The sequence below is a fragment of the Zootoca vivipara genome, chromosome 11, assembly GCF_963506605.1.
Source record: "Zootoca vivipara chromosome 11, rZooViv1.1, whole genome shotgun sequence".
Lineage (NCBI taxonomy): Eukaryota > Metazoa > Chordata > Lepidosauria > Squamata > Lacertidae > Zootoca > Zootoca vivipara.
In genome coordinates this window covers 60893332-60912588 of record NC_083286.1, presented here as the reverse complement: position 1 = coordinate 60912588, position 19257 = coordinate 60893332, and the positions used below count along the sequence as shown (strand labels likewise).

General features: G+C 45.7%; 1 protein-coding gene across 1 annotated transcript in view; it reads left to right on the top strand.

Moving 5' to 3' along the window:
- KIF24 (kinesin family member 24) overlaps window positions 1–16867 on the top strand; it is a 31120-nt gene extending 14253 nt beyond the window's left edge. Inside the window, exons 5-13 of the mRNA XM_035100873.2 lie at window positions 2040–2255; window positions 4604–4691; window positions 6248–6369; window positions 7144–7249; window positions 8387–8458; window positions 9284–9393; window positions 12577–14901; window positions 15407–15500; window positions 15763–16867. Coding sequence (XP_034956764.2) covers window positions 2040–2255; window positions 4604–4691; window positions 6248–6369; window positions 7144–7249; window positions 8387–8458; window positions 9284–9393; window positions 12577–14901; window positions 15407–15500; window positions 15763–15903 — 3274 coding nt within the window. The 3' untranslated portion in view covers window positions 15904–16867. The remainder of the gene's footprint in view (window positions 1–2039; window positions 2256–4603; window positions 4692–6247; window positions 6370–7143; window positions 7250–8386; window positions 8459–9283; window positions 9394–12576; window positions 14902–15406; window positions 15501–15762) is intronic.
- Window positions 16868–19257: the final 2390 nt, after the last annotated feature.

Genomic DNA, 19257 nt, shown 5'->3' with positions numbered 1-19257 from the left:
CTTCTGTAATAATGAATGACCAGAATTTATTTATTTTAATGGTTAAAAAAAAAAGCAGAGTCCCAAGGTACTTTAAATACTAATGTATGTATCAAGGGCCGCGGGTAGCGCTGTGGTCTAAACCACAGAGCCGAGGGCTCAGCAATCAGAAGGTCGGCGGTTTGAATCCCCGAGACGGGGTAAGCTCCCGTTGCTCGGTCCCTGCTCCAGCCCACCTAGCAATTCAAAAGCACGTCGAGTGCAAGTAGATAAATAGGTACCGCTCCGGCGGGAAGGTAAACAGCGTTTCCATGCGCTGCTCTGGTTCGCCAGAAACGGCTTAGTCATGCTGGCCACATGACCCAGAAACTGTCTGCGGACAAACGCCGGCTCCCTCGGCCAGTAAAGCAAGATGAGCACACAACCCCAGAGTTGTCCGCGACTAGACCTAACGGTCAGGAGTACCTTTACCTTTACTTTATGTATCATGGCATGAACTTTCATGGGCTAGACCTGCTCTGCTTTTGAGAGATTACAGTAGCTACTTGTGGTTGTTGTTGTTACTGCTGCTTCAGTGCTGATGGTCCCAATTTGTTTGTTAAACTAAGGCTTGCTTCTTTTAATGCTGTCTCACTCAGCTAGAAAAAGGGCAGCCTCTTGTGGCCATTCAAGATTTCAGATGCTGTTTCAAAATAAGCCTCAGTATGGAGTGTCAGACTTGAGTGTCATCAGCTGGAGGTGCCACCCACTAATTTTTGATGCCAGAGAAGTCGGCAGAGATTTGAGTAATACTACCTGGGTTATAAGCATTCCATGGGTTGTGCCTTGGGCACACCTAACATTTCTTTCCTGCCATATCCCAAATGTTCATGGTGGATTACGATAGATAAGCTGGGCCAGGGGCGGTAAACATGGTGCCCTACTGATGGTGCCGATTTCCAAGTCTCCATTATGACTAAGCAGGGATTTGAATTGGATTTCTGTTGCTCTGCATTACACTGCAAAATAAGATACTGTAAGGTACTTCAGAGACAATCTTCTTTGGTGTAAGTAGAATAAATATTTATTGCAAGGTCATTGTCTTTTACCACTGGTCTCTGCTTCTTTAACTATACCAATTTAGTGCAGTCCCCTTGCATCTTTGATGTTGCTACTTAAAACAACAACTGGTATTCAGCTACATAAGGAAAACACACCAGTACAATTACATTTTGTTTTCAGCCTTATGATTTTTGAGACAAAGTGAACTAGATGAAGGTACTTTTAGGATGCAACATACTGCTCACTTCTATATCAATATTTTTATCTTTGCCATTCAACTGTACATACACACAGACACAAGACACTTTCATATTTAAGAAAGCAAAAAGACCAAATACCTTCTCTCCATCTTCCAATCTGGCTATTCTGATTATTTAGACTGACTATTGGGCCAAGCTGAATATCACAAAAAAACTAAACTCCACATTTTTGTCACCATAATAATGTAAACATAATCAATTATGGTGCCAGCTTAATGGAGAGTGCCGCATGCTGTGCCCAAGCCACAGAGGCATCATGCAGGAGTTCTTTTTGAGGCAGCTGGGAGTGACAGCCGCTCCTAATGGAGCCATTGTGTTGGAGAACATGCAAGCTAGGAATCAAAAGGAAGGCAAGCAAGTCCAGGGGACTGTTTTAAAAGGTGTCATCCTTGCCCCAGTTAGCCTACTAGGTGGAGGACTGCATTAGTATTGAAGGCAGAAAATCTTAGCTCTTTTAGCTTATGGTGGTTCTGTTGTAAAGCCAGTGAACTTCACGTAGCAGCTCTGTACATGATGTTACCCACTGATGGCTCTTCCATATGCTTTGTTGCCTTCTCTACAGTCAAGCCTTTTGAGAATGTCTTATGTGCGACAGCTCTAAACAGGATGTGAGAGGACATCAGGAGATCTCTTGGAGGCTGCTTCCATATCTCCACAGATGTAGTTTTGGGCAAGCATTCAGTGTGTGTTTTACCATAGTCTTTTACATGCTAATAGAAGCTGCTCTATTAAAAGATGCCTCTCTCTCTTTTGTTACAGCGGCAACGCCACTTGCTTTGCATATGGGCAGACGGGTGCTGGCAAGACCTATACGATGATTGGCACTCACCAAAACCCAGGACTCTACGCCCTGGCTGCTAACGATATCTTCAGGCAATTAGAAGCATCTCAGACTACAAAAGACCTCCATGTCTGGATCAGCTTTTATGAGATCTACTGTGGACAGCTTTATGACCTGCTAAATGGAAGGAAGAGGTGCTTAAAATACAAGAGTACAGCTTTTGAAACCAAGTGCAGTAAATCAGATATAGCTGAACAGAATTAGAGCTGCTTGGAACAGAGAAATCTGGGGACAAGTGGGTTATTGTTGTGTTTTTGGTGAAGGGATGCACAATAAAGTCTTGTCCCAAGAGCTGTGCAGCTTGCTCAGTCTGCCTAAAAGAGGGTTGATTTTGTAGTTTCATAAGTGTGCAGTTTAGAAGTTGGTAGCTAGACGCCCAGAGCCAAATCTGCCCCCAGAGAAGCATCTACTGCTCCTTCTGTTGCCAGGGCTACACAGCAGGGCTTGCTGTCAGTCCATACTGAGGGAAGGGGGCAATGGAGCCTGACCCTTCCTTCCCATAAAATTAGTTGCTGATATAGTTTGTTCAGTAAAAGCATTAAAAGCCCACCCCCCTTTTTGTGTGTGACCATTCTAGCAACTGCTGTAACTCGATCTTATCTTTTCAGTAAATTCCAGAATGGAGACATCTCCTGTGTGGCTCAGTCATGTCAGCTTTTATCCTTCCTTTAACAGGGTGACCTGAGTGATGTGTTGATGTTTGCATGGTACAGGGAGTGCTTTCTAGCGTAGAGGTGTCGAGAGCGCTATTTCGTGGGGGCTCTGTGGGGATGGAGAACTGCAAACACTTAATCATCTCTCTGGGTTATTAATTCTGCAACAGGCAGATGAGAATTTAAATATCAACATAAATTAATTCCCCCCACTCCTGATTGTTCTAAGCCGACACACTCAGCAGTGTCTGCTGCCCCTGCGATTTCAAGTGTGAAATGAAATGAGGAGCTCCTGCTGGGAAGTTTCAGCTATCAATTCTGCTTCAGAATGGGGTGGACTGTGCATTGAAATAAAACCAATTTCCCGTGAATGGCTGTGTGTTTCAAGGGCGGCTGGTGCTATCCCACTGTTGACAGGGTTGGGTGAGGATGGGGACGTGGAATTGTGGAGCCTTACTTTCCATTGTTCATGGTGGGATCCATTTCTACATAAGGGTTGCTGGTCATGCTTTTCAACCAGTGAGTGAGGTCATCAATAAATTTTGGCTGAGACCACTTGAGGAAGCAGGATTTTATGCTAGATAGGCCTTTGGGATCTTAATTATCGGCATGCTGATGATGCTCAGCTCTTGTGTTCATCTAATTTGAGTGTGTCAGGGATGCCCCAAATTTCTGGAGTTAGTCAGGGGTTGGGTGAGAGCTAATAAATGGAAGCTCCACCAGGCAAGGTGGAGGTGCTGCTGGTGGGTGCCTCAGCTGGCCAGGAAGGAAGTATTCATCCTGTGACTGATGGTGTTGCACTCATGGAGGGACAAGTTCAAAGCCTGCAGTTAGACCCAGCCTTGACTGATTGCATTTATATCCCACTTTTCCTTCAATGAGCTCAAGGTGATGTTCCCCTCCTCCCTGGTTTATCCCCACGAAAACCCTGTGGGGTAGATCAGGCTGTGAGTGAGTGAGTGACAGGCCTAGGGTCACCCAGGAGCTTAATGGCCGAGTGGGGATTTGAACCCTGCTCTCCCAAGTCCAACACTGATCACTACACCGCGCTGGCTCTCTTTGATTATGTGTAGAACAGTGGTCTGGCATGAAGCACCTTTTAACCAACTTTGGTGCAATGGTTGCAACATTTCTTGGAAAGAGATGGACTTGGTAACATGGTTCCACTTTTCAAGATTACTTGGATATTGGAGCTGGTTTGGAATATCATGGCCAGGTTATTGATGGGAACCTGCTGGATTATGACTCCCATAATTTCTGACAATCGGCCATGGTGCCTGAGACTGATGCAGTTGGGGTTCAGCAACATCTGGAGAGCCACAGGTTCCCCATTCCTGATCCAAATGTCCTGTGCCCAGGGCATTAAAAACACTGACTTCTGTCATATGAACCTCTCCGTTTACAGAGATCATTGTCCAAACATCAGTCAATGTTCCTTGTGCCCCTCCCCTTCAGAGATTTTTAGAATAGGGCATTTCGTGTAATGACAGCTCGATTCTGGAACACGCTTTCCAAGAGAACACAAATGGCACTCATCCTGTGACAGTTGAGGAGCCAGCTCAATAATTTGTCTTCCAGATCTTATGGTTAAAATTAGCATTATGAGCTAATTCTGTAGTTTGAGTTTTGTTCCGCTGCCCCTTCCTTGGACTCTGTTGTTTTTCTGATTGTTGTTACATTGAATTATTTAATGGGTGCTTATTGTAATCTGCTCTATTTGGAAGTGGGTGTTAAAAGTAAATTTCATGTTTTGAAAATTAAAAATGGGCATTTGTTGAACCTTTACCCCCAAGCACTTTCACAACTAATCTATGTGGTTTCCACCCCAGGCTTTTTGCAAGGGAAGACAGTAAGCATATTGTGCAGATAGTCGGGCTTCGTGAGGTCCAAGTGAACACCGTCGGCCTGCTACTAGAGGTAATTATTACCACCTAGACATACACATTTTATTAAGCTTTGAGGGTGCAGGTACCATGGAAATACCACTGTGCCCCACGTAATGGTCATTAGATGTTTTAGGATGTATACTGAGTGATGTGGCCAATTGTTCTCATTAAGCATTTTCTTAAGGAAAATGCTGGACACACCTGGGCTCTCATTAGATTATTTCTTCTCTCTCCCCTCATTAGATTCTTAAGACTCACGGGTTTTCTTAAAAAACGGATTTCCCTTGAAAAAACATACGGCGTACTAGAAGGAACCAAAACAAAAGTTAGATATGATTTAGATAGGCCTCATCACCTCTGAGCCCAGTTAATGACATTACAAGAATTTCTTTCCCCACTTTAGGGTTAAGAGTTCTGAGGATTTTATTTACTTACTTCGGCCATCCTGTTCTGCAGTGCCTCCCATCCTGCCTCGAACTTACAACAATTTTCAGTGCTGAGCAACTTCCACGACTTGGTTCTTTCAGCTTTCAAACAGTGCAGTTGTTCTCTCCCTCCTCCCACCCCACCCCCAATATTTTTGTGCTGATAGGAGCTTCAAAGTAGCCTACTTTGTGCACTGCAATAGATGTATAAATGATATTGCAAAATTTTAACACTAAGGGTCTCAGCCCTGGCACCAATTCCTTCTTTGGTTCTATTGACCAGAAATTGATATTGCTGTGCATCCCATCTGCCCACCCCCTCGCCTGCCCAGCTGTTTACTTTGGCAGTATTTTCTTTGCTGCTGGCTGTGGAGACAGATGAGCAAGCTGGCCTTTCGTAGTGCACTGAACTGATTGTGTGCCTCTTCACTTTCTGGCTCACTAAATCCTTTGGCATGCTTGGAATGTATAGTTTCGGGTGGGGGGGGGTGAGAAGAGAAACTGTCCAGCTTATGACCAGCATTAACGAAATACATTTTGCTTTGCTCATTTCCAGTGAGTGATTGTTGCACATGGGTAGGATTTTCAATGAGTTTTACAGATAGTGATAAATGGGCCATATGAAAGGACCTTGTGGCAGAGATGGGGACTCCACAAGTTGCTGGGCTTAAATATCTGCCTCCTGGTTTTGTGGCAATGCTGGTGATGATGGAAGGAAATATTTAGGGGGTGGGAATTACCTGCCATCAAACTGCCATCAGACATTTAAGTTGCAAGGACATTGAATTTCCTTTTTAAAGTAATTTTTATTGGGCTTTTAAATATAAAGGTAAAAACATAAAACACTAGATGAAACAACTCAAATATGGAATAACAAAAAAAAAGAGTAAGGATCAAACAGATAATAAGCAAAATAAAGTAATTTACAAAAGGTGGCATAAGTAGATGCTGTGTTCCTACAGTATAAAAATAAAAAGACTAATATAATATGAGTATAAAGTTCCCAAATGCCCAATGATGCTGGAGTTTTGCCTCTCTCTGAATGAGTGGCGTAGTTTCCCTTGAGTCATCTGGGGCTGGTTGGACTGTACTAGTACATATGCAGTTTCACTGTGGGGTTTATGTTGGGAGTCCTAGTCTTAGTTTTGCTCCTTCATTCCAGGTAATTCTGAAAGGAGGAAAAGAGCGCAGTACCGGAGCAACTGGAGTCAACTCGGATTCCTCCCGTTCCCATGCCATTATCCAGATTCAGATTAAGGATCCAGCAAACAGAGTGTTTGGGAGGTGAGCAGTAAAGAGGCTGAAAACATTCCATTCTGCCTCCAAGACCTTGCAATGAGCCTTGCAGGCCTCTTCTCAGAATGCAGCCGCCATGTGGAGAGTGTATGTGCTCTGCTGATAGGAAACTCCTGGTGAAGAGCTTGTTAAAAAATGCACACCTAACCCCTCCAGTGTACTTGCATCACTTAAGGTGGTTTACAACAAGAATGAAATCCCATAAAAGAAATGAAACAAAATAAACATTCTGAGGTGAGGGTCTACTTCTAAGCCTAGCAAGACAATTTCCTTGTAGGAAAGTTTTAACCAGCTGGCAAAAAAAAAGAAAGAACAATGAGGGAGCAAAATGCAGCTCGGTGGGCAAGGTATTCCATCATTTAAGTTCAGCCATCAGGAAGACCTCTGTTCTCCTGAGTAGTCAGCCCCCCCCCCAGCTAGAGATGGAACATGGAAAAGGTTCGGTCCCATACCGCAGATCTTGCTGACTGGGCAGATTGGTGCTGGAGGTTCTCTTGGACATAAGCCACTTAGGGCTTACCGTTCTTAGGTTGACTGGTTGGGGATGGAAATGGCTCAGGTAGCCTGATGGAATGGCTTTTGCTAAGTGACAATAGGAGGGAGGCCCAAGGCAGCACTAGTGAAGGTGGAAAAGCTGGCTTAAATGGCTTCGAGCAAGCCCGTCTCTAGGTGTTGAGGATAAAACCTCGCTCTGGACCCGCTGGAAGAATTAATTAATTAAAAGATGGATAAGGTTGCGCTAAAATGATTTTGGTTTTCCAGGATCTCCTTCATTGACCTGGCTGGCAGCGAGAGAGCTGCGGATGCCAGGGACTCCGACCGGCAGACGAAAATGGAAGGTGCAGAAATAAATCAAAGTCTTCTGGCTGTAAGTTGGTGTGAATTGTGCTTCTTTTGAGATTATTTGAAGTTCCTAATATTTGACAGTGGTTTTTTAGAAGATGGAATTGTCTCTGGGGTGAGAACTCTGCGCAGGGCCGCTTGTGTTTAGTAGAGTACCAGATCTGGATGCTGGTGCAGGAACAGGAGACGTTAAAGATTGAGCCCCAGTGGGCCCTCACAAATGTCACATCCTGTTTTCGGCTTGCAATAATCCTCCACCATGGACATAAAGTAGTGATGCTCTTTGCTTCTGCTGGGTACTCTTTCTTTCTTTCTTTCTTTCTTTCTTTCTTTCTTTCTTTCTTTCTTTCTCTCTTCTCTCTCTCTCTCTCTCTCTCTCTCTCTCTCTCTCTCTCTCTCTCTCTCTCTCTCTCTCTCTCTCTCCCTTTTTTATAAGACAGATGGTGCCAGAATGAGGACAGAATGCATTGCCCTAACGTTGATTTGGCTTCAGAATGTTATCACTTTACCAAATCTCATTGGCTGCATTGCATAGTCAAAAGGACAAATCCTGAACCTTCTAAGAAGACTCAGAACCTGATTATGAACCGGGTCTTTTCCTAACAGCTGCAAAAAAAACCTGCTGAAAGAGGAGATGGGTGGGGGGAACCTTTGCCTCGGAGTGTCACTGTCAGTGAGACCAAACTAGGCTAGATGAAGCAGTGGCCTCATTCAACAGAGGTCTATGATCACATAGAGCAGAAATCCTGAAATGCTGTATTCGTGGGCTTTTTTGTGCCAAGGAAAGACTGTCTAGGCATGTAACACGGAAAAGGGAAGTTTGCAACCTTCTTGCCCTTGGTTTTTAGGGGCAATGGGCGTATAACATAAGCGCCCCCCCGCAAAAAAAAAACCACTGGGGAAAGAAACAGACGGTTGCTCCATGGTCCCAAGCACTAGTGACTGACCTAAAGATTGCTACTCTGAGGCTTGCTCCAGTCAGTGCAATCTTGAGTAGAGCCAGGGAGGAACTGACAATATCCCTCTGCTTACAAAGGCCCATCCAATACGTTGAGAGCCTCTGCTATAGAGCAAAGTGTGGTTTTGTGAAAAAACAACCCTGTTTGCTGGCATTTTTACACTCACTCACTGTGTGAGGCCACCTGTTGTTGTCTTTCTCTAGCTGAAAGAGTGCATCCGCGCCCTGGATCAGGAACATGCTCACACTCCCTTCAGGCAAAGCAAACTCACTCAGGTAAGGCCCAGGTCAACACCAGAACACTTTCCCCAAAGGCTGCTTTAAACAAGCGTTACTCCAGGGTTTGCGGATGGGAAGAAAAGCAACATTAACGAATGGAAACAAAATAAAAAAATCTATCTGAAGACGTGTGCATGCACATGAAAGCTCATACCTATGACAAACTTAGTTGGTCTCTAAGGTGCTACTGGAAGGATTTTTTTATTTTGTTTTGACTGCGTCAGACCAACACGGCTACCTACCTGTAACTATTAACGAATGGGTTCAAGTTACAGGGAAAAAGCACCATTCTGTGCTCTCTTTGTTTTTAAACTCTCAAATGGCGTTTTCCTCCTCAGTGAGCTCTGGGAATTGTAGTTTTGTGAGGATGCTGTAGATTCCCTGACAGAATCCCAGATCCCCACAGTTGCAAAATAAAATGTGGTCTCCTTGGATATCTGGAATAAATTCCATCTAAACCGTTTCCCCAAGAAAGTTTGGACTTCCATGGCGGGAGGAAACCTTGGATTGGCTGGTTTACATCCCAGGCATCCTGTTGAGGTAAGGAGTAGTGTACATATCAGGCTAAGACTCAGGTGCACTTAATGGCACGTTCTCTCAGCCTAGCCTACCTCACAGGGTTGCTGTGAGGATAAAATGGGAAAGGGGAATAAATGTATGCCACTTTGAGGTCCTTGGAGGAAGGGTGGGATATAAGCATATAAATGTTTGAAAAGCAGTTACCATCATTTATTTAGTTCCGCTTTATTTAGTTCAGAGTGGGTAACAACAATCTTTAGAAATGTGTTTGGGCTAAAGAGCTTCCATCCTTCTCCCTTCAAGGTCCTGAAAGATTCTTTCGTTGGCAATTCCAAGACCTGCATGATAGCCAATGTCTCCCCCAGCCACATTGCGACTGAGCACACCTTAAACACCTTGCGCTATGCAGACAGGTAAGTGGTGGCACTGAACCAAAATGGACTCACTGGAATCACTCCTGGGCCCAGTGAGATTCCAGATTGTGCAGCTGTGATGCAAATATTACCTTTGCCAGTGTGGTGTAGTGGTTAAGAGCGGTAGACTCCTAATCTGGGGAACCGGGTTCGCGTCTCCGCTCCTCCACATGCAGCTGCTGGGTGACCTTGGGCTAGTCACACTTCTCTGAAGTCTCTCAGCCCCACTCACCTCACAGAGTGTTTGTTGTGGGGGAGGAAGGGAAAGGAGAATGTTAGCCGCTTTGAGACTCCTTTGGGTAGTGATAAAGCGGGATATCAAATCCAAACTCTTCTTCTTCTTCTTTTGTTGCCTAGCTTCACTTAATAAGGTGATGTGTTGCTGGTTCCTATCTTTAGCTGTCACTTCTTGTCAAGAGTGGGTCGAAGATTGAGCTCTTCCCGTCCCTCCAGTTCCAAGGGATGAGCTACTGGCCTTACCATCAATCCATGGTTTAGACTGATGACCAGCCTTGGTTCATGATCTGAGCCACGCTGCCAGCTTCTTTTCTTCATGGGAAACAAGACGAATGGCACAATCCATCTGGAACTTTTCACACTGCAAGCTTCACTGAAATTACCAAGAATCGCACAGTGATAAAGACGTCTGTAAAGCTGGGCTGCCATCCGGAAACATAAACAAAAATGCAGCTCAGATATTCATTGGAGTCTTGAACTTGTTTTAGATGCTAGAATCTATATTTAGCTAGTGGATTAAAGTGACTGGTGGATTGAATATTTCTAGCCAAATTAACTTGCTTAACTGTGGCTTGATCTATTGCAAGAAGCAAGTGATTTCAACAGATAGTTATAAATGTATATGTATTTGTTTAAATTTGCGTGCACACACCCCATTCCTCCCAGCTATAACTATTAGAAATCCTCCAGAGTTCCTACTTGAATGGCACTATTCTATTGGGGATGCTTGTCTAGCTCTACATCCTGCTTCCCCCCCCCCCCCAGGACTGGCAGTGGGTGTCAGCGAGGTCAAAGCTGAAGAACCCTCTGTTGACAAAGGACAGTGTGCTGGGTGCTGTACAAAGAAAGACAAAGCCAACTTAATGGTGTAATGTTGAAAAATGTCGACTACTTTACCTACCTGGGCAGTTATCTTTCCACAAGGGCCGACATTGATCCAAAATCCAGCATCGCCTGAGCTCTGCGAGTGCGGCTTTCTCCTGATTGAAGTGCAGAGTGTTTGAGGACCGGAACATTCGCAGGGAAACCAAAATGCTTGTTTCCAAAGCTATTGTACTACCAACCTTACTATATGCTTGTGAAACATGGACCACTTATAAACGCCATCTCCAGCTCTTCAAAAGATTCCATCAATGATGTCTCTGAAAATTTTTACACATCACTTGGGAAGACAGGCGAACAAATGTCAGTGTACTGGAAGAAGCAAAGATCACCAGTGTCAAAGCAGAGATTCTTCAACATCAACTTTGTTGGACAGGTCATGTTGTTCAGATGCCTGATTATTTTCTTTCAAAGCAACTACAGTACTCTATTCCCAACTTAAGAATGGAAAGTGAAATACTGTACCAGTGGACAACAAAATAAGTTTAAAGATGTTCTCAAGGCAAATCTAAAAAATGTAACATAAACACTGATAACTGGGAAACACTGGCCTGTGAGCACTCCAGCTGGAGAATAGCCTTTACCAAAGGTGTTGTGGACTTTGAAGAAACACAAACTCAGGATGAAAAGGAGAAATGTGCTAAGAGGAAGGCAGATTTGGCAAACCCTCACTGTGATCAACTTCCGCCCAGAAACTATTGCCTCCACAGACTCACTGTTTAGACTGTTATCATGGGAAATCATCTTACTCGGCTACAAGTGATCAGCAAAGAAAGAAGAAGACAAATAATAATAATAATAATAATAATAATAATAATAATAATAATAATAATAATAATGAAGTGATACAATCTGTAGCAAGGGGCTGGTAGTTACATGAGGTGCAGTCAGCAGTGAGGATCTAGTGACAGTAGAGGAAAAGCAGGGTGAATTGGGGAATTCAGGAAAAGCTCTGCTGCAGCTTAGATCTTGAAGAATTTTAAAGAGAAGAGTTGCTTGGTAAATTAAGAGGCCTTTGGAACACACAGCAAAAACTGGGAACTAGAACAAGTGAAGAGTTAGGAACAAAGAGGGAAGCAGCGTTTATTTTTTAAAAGAACTTCACCACACACCCAGATTCCTATTTTCCCAAAGAATATGCAGATTCTAAGTTTTGACAGGAGAGAGGTGGAAAGTGCCTAGCAAGTCAGTCTTGTTACCTCCTCTCTGCATTTTTGTCCCAACCAGAGACATGTCCATATCTACCCTGCAAGCCCCAATGTGTGGGAGTCCAATTAGGGGTGACTTTACCTCACCCCAATCCTCTCTTATGTACTTTTGACCTGCTTTAGCAGACGGCCTGGACCAGTATAGATTAAGATTGCTGTTTCTTCTCAGCCTCAGATCTTACAAATCTGAACACCTGAAATGGACACAAATGAAGGGAATAAAGCTTGTGTCAATATCCTCAAGCACAACTGCTAACTTAGTCTCATTTCTGTTTTGTCCCCCTGACTTGCCACCAAAGGGACCCTCTCCCACTGACTGGACCCCCCCCCCAGACCCTGGCAAAGTATCCCCCTCCTACCCCATATTTGGGTCCTACTATTCTCTCTGTGTCCTGTGAAGAGCTTTCTAAGAAATAAACTTAGAGGACGATGTGTTTCACAAGCTGATGAAGAAATCTGGCAGAAACTAAATAAGGGCATTTGGGTTCCACTTTCGTGTATCTTGATATGAAAGATTTGTGGAAATCCCTCCTGCCAGTGTAGAGCCATTGGTTCTGATGGAACTGCAGCGGGGTAAATACTGCTTAAAACTGCCCACAGAAAGAGCTCGTCTGGTACTGTGCATAATGGGCTGCACTACAAATTGGGGAGCCTCCAGAACTGAGCAAGTGGCTGTGTTGAGAAGGGCTATGATCTTTATTGCATGGTTGCTGTAAGGCCTGCAAGGAGGTAATGTATATGAAGGGCCCTGAACGCTTGTAAATACTAGTGACATTCTAGACGTTACGTGATAATAAAACCTGAACATTGGGCTTGAAAGCCTTTCTTTCCCTAATGTCAACCTTTTCATTCCCAGGGTGAAAGAGTTGAAGAGAGGGTTGAAATGTTGCACACCTGTTGCACACCGACGGCGAACACCAGGCAGCGTATCTCCCAAACGCATTCAAAGTTCTCTTTGCATGCAAGGTGGAGAAAAGAGCTCTCCTAAGAAAGTGAAGCTGGCGTTGCAGCACCCCCCAACACCTACAGCTTCCAAGGTGAAGGCTTCATCTTTGGCGTTTCACCCGCTGCACCCTCCTTTCTCTTCTACCCCAAAAGGACAGGCCCGCAAAGGCCATTTTGGTGCTCTGTGGCTCGGCCGCACCAGCCCAGTTAAAGGCATTCAGAGGGCAGGACCAGCAGCCAAAAAGTCAACAGAAGACTCGCTGCTGCATCCTGGGAACAGCTTCGTTGGGAAGGACTTTGGATCCAGGAGAGAAAGCGGCCAAGCCAACAGACCTCGAGCCAAGTGCTTGAAAGCCCAACCTGTGCAGAAACAGCTTATTCCCAGAGCTGATTTCCCCCTTGCTGACATGGACCACCCAACCTTCCGCCCAGAGGAAGGTGGGAGAGTGTTTGCAGAGCAGTGCACTGCAGCATGGACAAGGCCCCCACCCCACCAGAAAGACCGGGAGCAACACCTCCGCCTTTACCACCAGCAGTTCCAGCAGCCTCCTATTCTGCAGCAGAAGCTGAACTACCAACCCCTGGAGAAGTTCTTGGCCCAGTACATGCCTCAGGAGATCCGAGTGAAGCAGGAGCCCCCTTGCCAGGCTCTGGCATCTCCTCCCCAGTGCCGTGATGAGACGATGCAGCTGGAGGATCTGGAGGACAGCGACTTCAGCGAGGATTCCTTCTCCGTCGGCCCCAGCTGGAGGAAGCCGGAGGCAGAAGCTTTAAGGGAATGCAGCCAGGGGGGTTCATTTTTCCTTCATCAGAGAGAATGTGCTGAAGGGCAGGAAGTCCAGGGCGGGCAAGACCTGCTTTTCAAACCGTGCGAACTTGAGAGTAAAGGCACAGCCTTGCCAGGGGCAGAGGAGGAGTGCATGAGCTGTGAGGAAGGCAACAGCAATCTGCCGGACTGGAGCACAGAGGACACCTCGGCAGGCAATTCTTCTCCAAAGAATGACGTGCCAGAGAAGCCTTACTGCTCGCAAGACAACACTGTGTGCGACAGGCTAAGCACCGAAGAATCGCTCCTGGGGCAAAAAGAGCTCAGATGTGCAGATCTACCTGTAAGCTGCTCTGATGAACAATTCCCTGGGCCAGAAAAGGCAATGCAAAGCCCACCTTCGGCCCATACCTTGGGATCCCCAAGCTGTGCTGTGGGCGGTCTATTGGAAGACTCTTTCAAAGGGAGACATGGTCCTCTTTCAGGAACCGCAGGGGGGAAAAATCTCCAAACAGGAACAGGCCTTTGTGGGACTCTGGATTTTTCAGTGGATGTTGCTGCTAGAGAGATGACCCCTTTGGCTGTAACCCTTCTCAACTCTTTGACAACACACAATCCAGAAGACAACCCTTCCCACCAGCAGCAAGGAAAGGCTCCACAGAAGGAGATTGTCGAAAAGAAACCCTTTGGCTCCAGAAAGCAACGGGATGAGGGCACCAGGCACCTTCATGGGGAAAAAGCATCCCCTGCGCCCAGCCTATATAAAACAGGTAATTGGAGAAAAGTTGGCTTGGTGCTTTCGCCGCAAGCCAAGACTGAGTGGCTTTCGCAGCCTTGTCAGAGCCCAAAGATTTCTTCTCCCTTGGGCTTGAGTGAACTGTATGGTTGTATTTGTGGATACTTGCCCAGAGATGGAGGCTTGGTGGATCTCCTCTCCCCACACAGAGACAGTGGGAGCACCCTGCTCCTTAGTAACTTGCAGGTCAGTGAGTATGTGACCAGCCCACAGTATGATGCAGACACTGAAGAAACCACGATTGCCTCGTTGAGCTGTTCAGGGCAATTCAGCCTGGGGAAAGAGGATGGCTCCAAGTCTATGACACAGCTCAAACATACTGATACAGAGAGGAAAACCTCCATTTCAAAGGCACTCTCCATCTCTAATGATTCAGGGAAGAAGGACTTCCCTGGGGAGAGCATCACACAGCAGCCCAGCTTGGCATCTGGGAAACTGGAACTTGGCCATTTGCAGGAAGCATTCAAATTGACATTCAGTAGTGACGAAATGGGGCTTCTTAAGAATGAATTTTCTCAAAATGTGTTTATGCACACATCTTCAGACAATGCAGAAGAGGATTCCGGGGTTGTCTCCAAAGAGGTGAACACCAGGTCACCAAAGAACACATTGAATTCTTCTAGCCCACAGGATTTATCTCCAAGCTCACTCCAGTATAAGGAAGCTTTAGGAAGGTGAGTTTTCTGGATTCTATCCCCCACCCCACTTCCCATTTACAATGGTTGGCAGCTGGTAGAAAAACATCTTAGCCACCGGGTAGATCAGAGGGCTATGTCCTTTGCAGAGAGCAAAAGCCACGGCCATTTCTGTAGCAACAACTATGAAAATATGGGTGAGCTGTGGAGAAGCTCCCACTTCAAACCTTGCAGGCAGCGTTAGGCAAACCATGGTCTCTCAACCTGTCATTTACAGTATAGGGACAATTAGACTGGGTGGCTGTCAGAATTACTGAGAATGGGAGTGACATGCTCTGAATGCTCAAACACTAAATAAAGGCTACATACCATGTGTCCTCAGCTTTCCCCTTCTCCAGAAAAAGGTTTGTCAGGATGGCTGCAGAATGGGCCTGGCGAGCTGGTTTAGCTTTTGCAGGCCAAATCTTAGAGTTGACATTTGCAGTGAGGCAACACTGACAATTTTGTTACCAGGGTTTTTTTTATTTTTAATTGTGCCCAATAGGCAGTTTGTGCTCCAAATCCATCAGGAACAGCTGGATGAAATGGCAGCCCTCTGTTTCCAAGAAGAGGGCTTGATCAGTAAGATGTCAGAGCTGGTGAGTTGTGTTTGAATATTCTTTGAAGTGCCCCCCCCCCAGCAGCCGTGTTTATTTCTCCATGGTTCATCTCTTGTTGTTTAGAGCTGCATACTGTGTGCAGTCTGCTGGGGTTGTGAAGGCGAGCCCCTTCAGCAAACATTGAAAAATGCAGGGCAAGCAACTTGCAACTCTGATACTAAAAATACCCTTCACTTGTAGAGTTCATGATCTTTAGCACACCCATCCTTATTCCTTACTGGCTCCATTTTCCCTCTGCTAGGATTTCGAGGACTTTGTGGCGCAACTAGATGAAATACTGGCGCTGAAATCCAAATGCATCCAAAGATTGCGAAGCCAGCTGCAGCCTATTCTAGCTGCTCCTGCAAGTGGGACGGCACCAGACAACTTCCCTATGAAATAGCAGCATGGGCAAGGACTGCGCTGAAGCATTTCACCTTCAGTGACCAGCAGCTCAAGACAGTGAGGACTTCCAAAAGTTTGGGTCTTCTGCATGGCGTGTGCTTGAAGACTTGAGGCTTAACTTTAGCAGCATAAACTCAGCAGAAGTTCAGATTGTGTGCTCTGCCATTCATCTAAATACTTGACCACTGTGGCAAGACTTAGAGAAGTGGATAAAGTGATCCCTTTTCTCCTGCCATCACTCAGGCAACTTCACATTTATGGCAGTTTTGCGTACTGACAAAAAACAATAGAAACCCCAGCCAGGTGTAGTCTAGTAGAACTAGTCCTGTTCTCAGGCAGTGTAGCCTTTGAGAAAGGGTACTAGCTACTACCAAAGCCCTGCATGGCTAGGCTGCTTTGGCAGCTGGGAGTATCAAGAGAGCCAGTGGACCTGCTTAGCAGCATTACAGATTAGGGACACAAGAGTGTTCACATTCCTGTAGTTATCCCTCTCTTCTCCCCTCAGCCATATTTACCAAACATTCTACATTCGTGCCTTGGCCACCTGCGCACCAGGTGCTTGTATGTTGGCTAAAAAGGTATATTTTCAGATTTGCCCTTTCAAAATTGCATTTTATTTTCAGGATTCACTCTTTTACGGTTGTATCCTTTTTTGACTGTAAGCTTTAAAACTGTTTTTGATGTTGTATTTTACACTGTTGTAACCCATTCTGGGACCTTAGTGTGAAGGGCAGGCACTAAATTAAATAACACCTGATTTCAGTCAAGCCTGGGTGGGGATCACTTTGGTCCACACATGACCTTCAAGAGCTTCACGAAGATGGGTTAGAACATGGGTCCCCAGACTTACCGGCGTTTGGGCCGGTTCCCACCGCGCCGATCGCGCGGCGGGCCGGAGGACGGGGGAGCGTGCGCCTGTGCGGGCCGGCGGGCGGGGGAGTGCGCGCTTCCAGGGTGGAAAACGCGCCGAAAATCCGTTGTGCGCATGCGTATGGGCCTCCCCCGACCCGGAAGTGCACCAGAAATGACCTCTTCCGGGTCGGGAGAGGCCCATACGCATGCGCACAAAGGATTTTCGGCGCTTTTTTCCTGCCGCGCTGCGCGCCGTAAGAGTGGGCGTCGTGCGTCGTCACGGGCCGGATTGGCAGGCCAATTGGGCCGCATCCGGCCCCCAGGCCGTAGTCTGGGGACCCCTGGGTTAGAAGAAGCAAGCTGTCAGACTGCAAGTGGGGAGGCAGGGTGACATGGTGCCCTGAAGCCTTTACATGACTGTCATAAACATAATGTGCCCAACAGCTCTGTGAAATTGGTGCTCTCTTGTCTCGCTAGACAAGATTTCTAAGCAGGAACTTTTGACAGAACCAAGCCACTTTTATCAAGCCATCAACACTAGCCTGAATGAGCATAACCCAACCCAACTTCTACAAAAATAAGTGAATACTTGGTTTATGGCAGCAGCCCCAAAGATGATGCAAGCATTATGGACAATAGCTTTGCAGCATACTAGTCTTGTGAATGAGAGGAAGAGGCTTTTCCAAGATGGTGGAGAGAAACAAAATTTAAAAGGATTCACAGAAAGTGATACTGGAAGTTTTGAAACCCCAAACAAGAGCATAGGGCAGCAAAAGCCAGTATCCTTTAAAACCTTGCCTTACTTGGAGAACACAGTGCTGCACATCACTATAGGTGCTCTTAATTTATTTCCATGCGTCAGGGAGACAGCATAGTTAGGAGTTGAGATTGACTCTGTCAAGCCCATCACTTATGAAAGATAGGCTTTGTATCCATTAACAGGGTTCTACTCTAAGTTGGAAGCTTAGCAGTCAGGCAGCAATATTTTCCACTTGGGTGGTGCCTCCAGACTACATGTGTACCCTTATTTCACAAGATGCTACAACCTAATCTCACCCCGTTCTGGCTTGACCTTTGTGACTTCAACACAACAGTTCAGGGGTCACAGCACTGTCCTTATTGCAACATTGGTCATTCCCTTTCCCACATACCAAGCACCAACTAACCATGTCACATTCAGAGCAGCAGAAGCAGCTCTTTGACCTTTCCCACTGCTCTCTCCCCTAAAGGAAATCATGTGCACATGACATTAAGCCCCGGTGCAGGTACGTTCCTTGGCAGGTATAAACCCAGCAGGGACACAGTTCCTGCTTTTCAGGTACAACTTAACCAATGAGTAAAACGGTTGAGGATCTAGCTGAGTGGCATTACATTACAGCTGTGCACTACAATACATGGACATGTTTCTAAAAGTTCCTTGTTTTAAGAGTCAGTCAGTATGTTAATGTGAATTCACTTAGAATGAGTATTATGCATGTTGCTTTTATACTGAATTTTTAATTGAAGTAAAAATATAATTGAGCAAAACTTGCACAGAGGTCTAAATTGTGTCAAATTCAGTATTCTGATAAAATGTAACTTGGTTTGAATGCAAAAGTAATTCACAGCATGGCAGAAGTGCTAAATAGCAGCAGCAGCTGCTGCTCAGAAACAAACACTGATGTGCAACAGGATCAGTAGCTGCTTTTGGCTGCAGATATGAGAGGCTGACAACATCCTGATCACAACTCAAGTAAATTGTCCAGCAGCAGAGGCCTCCCTCAAGGGAGGAAATGGTAGAAAGGCTTTTCTGCCAGTCCACACACACACGCACACACAGCAGCAGCAGCAGCAGCAGCAGCAGCAAATCACATTTCCCTGTGCTCTGACCATTGCAGCAGTTTGTGGCTGCAGGATCCACACATGACTCTTGTAAGTTTACTGATGCAGACAGAGCACTTGATCAGCAGCAACTTACTTTGGTTCTGCTGCCAAAACCCGCACCTCATATTGTTGCAGCATTCTTCCCTTCAATGTCTCATTTAGTAATGAAGTGTCTCTTGTCAAAGCTGTTTGATTCCTCCCTTGAAATGCCAGAGCCAAGCTGTTGTCATTAGGAAAGCGATAGGTAAGGGCTTACATTATAACTCGGGTGTAAAAACATAGTCAGCCATAGGGCTTTGCTCCAGATTCATCCATCGAGTGCTTGTTTGCAGTCAAAATTCAGAGACACTATCGGGGCTTTACTATCAGATCTCACCTTCTATACCTGGGGGTGGTAGTTTATGCATGAGATATACCAGCAGTTCATTTTCTGCTCAAAGTGACTTGATACATCTAAAACCAATTCCAACAATCTAATCACAGAGTCACTGCTGCTTGGATCACTGACAACACAGCATGTCCCCATATGAACTCCACAGATAAATTCTACTATTGTTTCCATTATCCCTTGTGGTAGTGGAGATAGCAGCTTCTACTGAGATCAGTGGCTCCTAACTGAACTCAAATCAGGCATTGA